This window comes from Eimeria mitis, genomic scaffold (assembly GCF_000499745.2).
Source record: "Eimeria mitis Houghton genomic scaffold, Emh_scaff1792, whole genome shotgun sequence".
Lineage (NCBI taxonomy): Eukaryota > Apicomplexa > Conoidasida > Eucoccidiorida > Eimeriidae > Eimeria > Eimeria mitis.
The window spans coordinates 1-2,718 of NW_013570111.1; the positions used below are offsets into that span (position 1 = coordinate 1).

The 2,718-nt window shown below is 51.3% G+C and overlaps 1 protein-coding gene across 1 annotated transcript; it reads right to left on the reverse strand.

Annotated features, from left to right (window-relative positions):
- Window positions 1–572: 572 nt before the first annotated feature.
- Window positions 573–1,974, reverse strand: EMH_0043600 (uncharacterized protein; the record flags this gene model as incomplete). Its single annotated transcript, XM_013495861.1, is given in 4 exon segments — window positions 573–595; window positions 599–851; window positions 1,021–1,646; window positions 1,926–1,974. Coding segments are annotated over 4 exon segments (951 nt in total).
- Window positions 1,975–2,718: the final 744 nt, after the last annotated feature.

Genomic DNA, 2,718 nt, shown 5'->3' on the forward strand with positions numbered 1-2,718 from the left:
TGAATAAGGCCCTGCTCTGCTGCTCGTGGGGCTGCACCTGGAGAACCATTGCCAACAGGCTGCCACAGGTTCCTCAGAGCAGCACCGATACACTCTTCCGTACGCTGCCAATCTAGTTGAACTCCAAGGTACAACTGCTGTAGCAGCAGCAGATCAACAAGCGCTGCAACACACAAGCATGACTGTAGATGCCATGACCCACAGCGTGTAGTTGAAGCCCTGTACTTCACGCTGTATGCTGTATACGCATAGGGGTTTGCATACACAAGTGATTTATGACAGATATGGAATACACGTTCGAATCCAACTCCAAACCGAGCGTGAAGGTACAGCCGAATGCTGCCGCTGCCAGTGAAGGGACTCCGCTACCGCTGAGAAAAAACGCAGACACGTATCCAAGCAACGCCATTAAAGAACCTTCTACTCAAAGTTTGTGGAAACAGAAGCGTCTTGCTGCACGCCGCAGTGCCACAAGTATAACTCCTGTATACCCCGAAGTGCCGATACACTTGGTATGAAGGAGCCGCAAGGAAGTGCTTCGAAACCACCTTCTGCACCATATTGAATTACCGCTACTGCTGCAGCACGAACCGCAGCNAAGGAAGTGCTTCGAAACCACCTTCTGCACCATATTGAATTACCGCTACTGCTGCAGCACGAACCGCAGCTGCAGAATCATCGATGCCTAAGACAACTACGTCGGAACCTGGAAACAGCAAGTCGGACCTGCCGATATCGAGGAAGGTGGAGTGTTCGTTGAGGCCGAAGTGTTTGTTCAATAGAGAAAACAACTTAAATAGGGAAGATACAGAGCTTTCTCCGTACGCTCCTGTGACAGGCGGAACAGACAGCTGCATCAAATTAAGCAGGACATGCTGTAGTGGAGGGAAAGGAAAGAGCAGCAGCACGCCCAATGTCTCAAAATACTGCTTCAACGGACGAAGCCCGGGCACTTCCGTTTCAAAACTCCCAGCAATACCAACACAAGGGGGCGAACAAGGGCGTCGAAACGAAACGCACAAACTTGCCTTCAACGCTCGTTGTAATTTTCATGATGGGCTTCTTCTGAAGTGACTTGACCTCTGCCAGGAAGCCCTCACGCAAGGCCCCGGGCATCCGTGGGATAGACGATCCCCAACGTGCTACTTCTACAGATGCTGCAGATGTGTGTTCAACTTCAGGGCCACCACCAGCAACTGGCGCTGCGCAGGAGGCAAAGGCCTTCAATTTCAATGCGTCATCCGGTGCCTGTAGTGTAGCCGCCTCTTCTGCAGTTTCAGTATCTGCTGCATCCGGAGCGTTGTCCTCTACCGCAAGCGCAGCAGCAGCTACATCGCAATATGCTGACGCCGGTGCTTCTTTTCCCTCCGCCAGATCAGATGCAATTCCATGCGAAGTACGGTGCACTCGGCTTATCGTCTGTCTCGAGACTGTCCTTGTTGCATCTACAGCTGGCCCTGTTCCTGCCTCATCTACTGCCGTCGCTGCAACTTTTGCTTCAGCTTTCCCCATTGCTTTTACAGCGTCAAAACTGTCCCCGCCGTCCATAGTAACGGTAAAGTTCAAATGAATTCCACACTCAACATTTTCCCGTCGATCTACTGCTGCCACCGTTGATGCCGTTCCGGCTGCTGCAGCAGCGACCGCTGCACCAGCAACACAATGTACTGCACGGGAAACAGCATTTGAAAGTCTGTCCGGTCTAGAAGGTATATCTCCAGTAGTGCTGTTGTCCTGTCGCTCTGTCTGCGGTTGCTGCGGCCCGACAGACTCCGGTCCTCCCGTTGCACGAGAGTCAGGCATTACTTCTGTAGCCGTTGCATCAATTATGACACGACCGACGCCAATCCTACTGCCGCTTAAAGACCAGCTCTAACAAGCTGCCGCTGCTTTGCCGCCGCAACGGCCGCTGCGCAGGAACTCACCTCGGAGCTGCCGGAGCAGATGCTGGCGCGTCCGGGCAGGTGCATGCATCAGTCAAAGAAATTTGCACAGGAGTGAACATTGCCGCAGAGTTTGCAACAGCCTGACTAACAGCAGGGAAAGTGCGAGTAGTGTTGCTGAGGCTGTCTACTCAAGTCAAAATTACAGGCAGAGAACGCAATAGCTCGACGGGAATTCGGGCCCCTCGGGGATCCTATGCAGCCGATAACCGATACGAAACCACTTTTAAAACTGAGTAAAAATCAAATCGATGAACTTAAATATGGAAAGACATCCAAGCAGAAGAACGGGCCCCCCTGTAGCTGGTGTTATGATCCGGGCATTTGCATGGGGGCCCCAGGGTCAACCTGCGGCTACCGAGGATGCTGCCGTTGTTAACTTTTGCATGCTTGTTTTTTTTTCTTTATAACGGAGCACCATCCAGGTTTCGTCGTATTAGCTGTATGCCTGTAGTGGCTCGGCAGTGACGCCGCACCTCAATGCTTGCCAGTGTACTCATATTCTGATGCTGATTATTACAAAATATGTGTGTCTCTCCTCTTCCTGTAATTCCCGTTGAGCTAAATTAAGGGCTTACAAGCGTCTTAATTTCTATAGTACTCGCCAATTTGACTGAGTACTACACCTTTGATGACATCTGCTGAAGCATGACCTCCTTAACTGGAGTCGTCCATCTTGTTCGAGGGCCTTCTCAACTACTAGATGGTCGAAATACTATAAGAGTTTTCAAAGAGAGTCTGACATCCTATCCAGTCATCAGGTGGCCTGACTCCT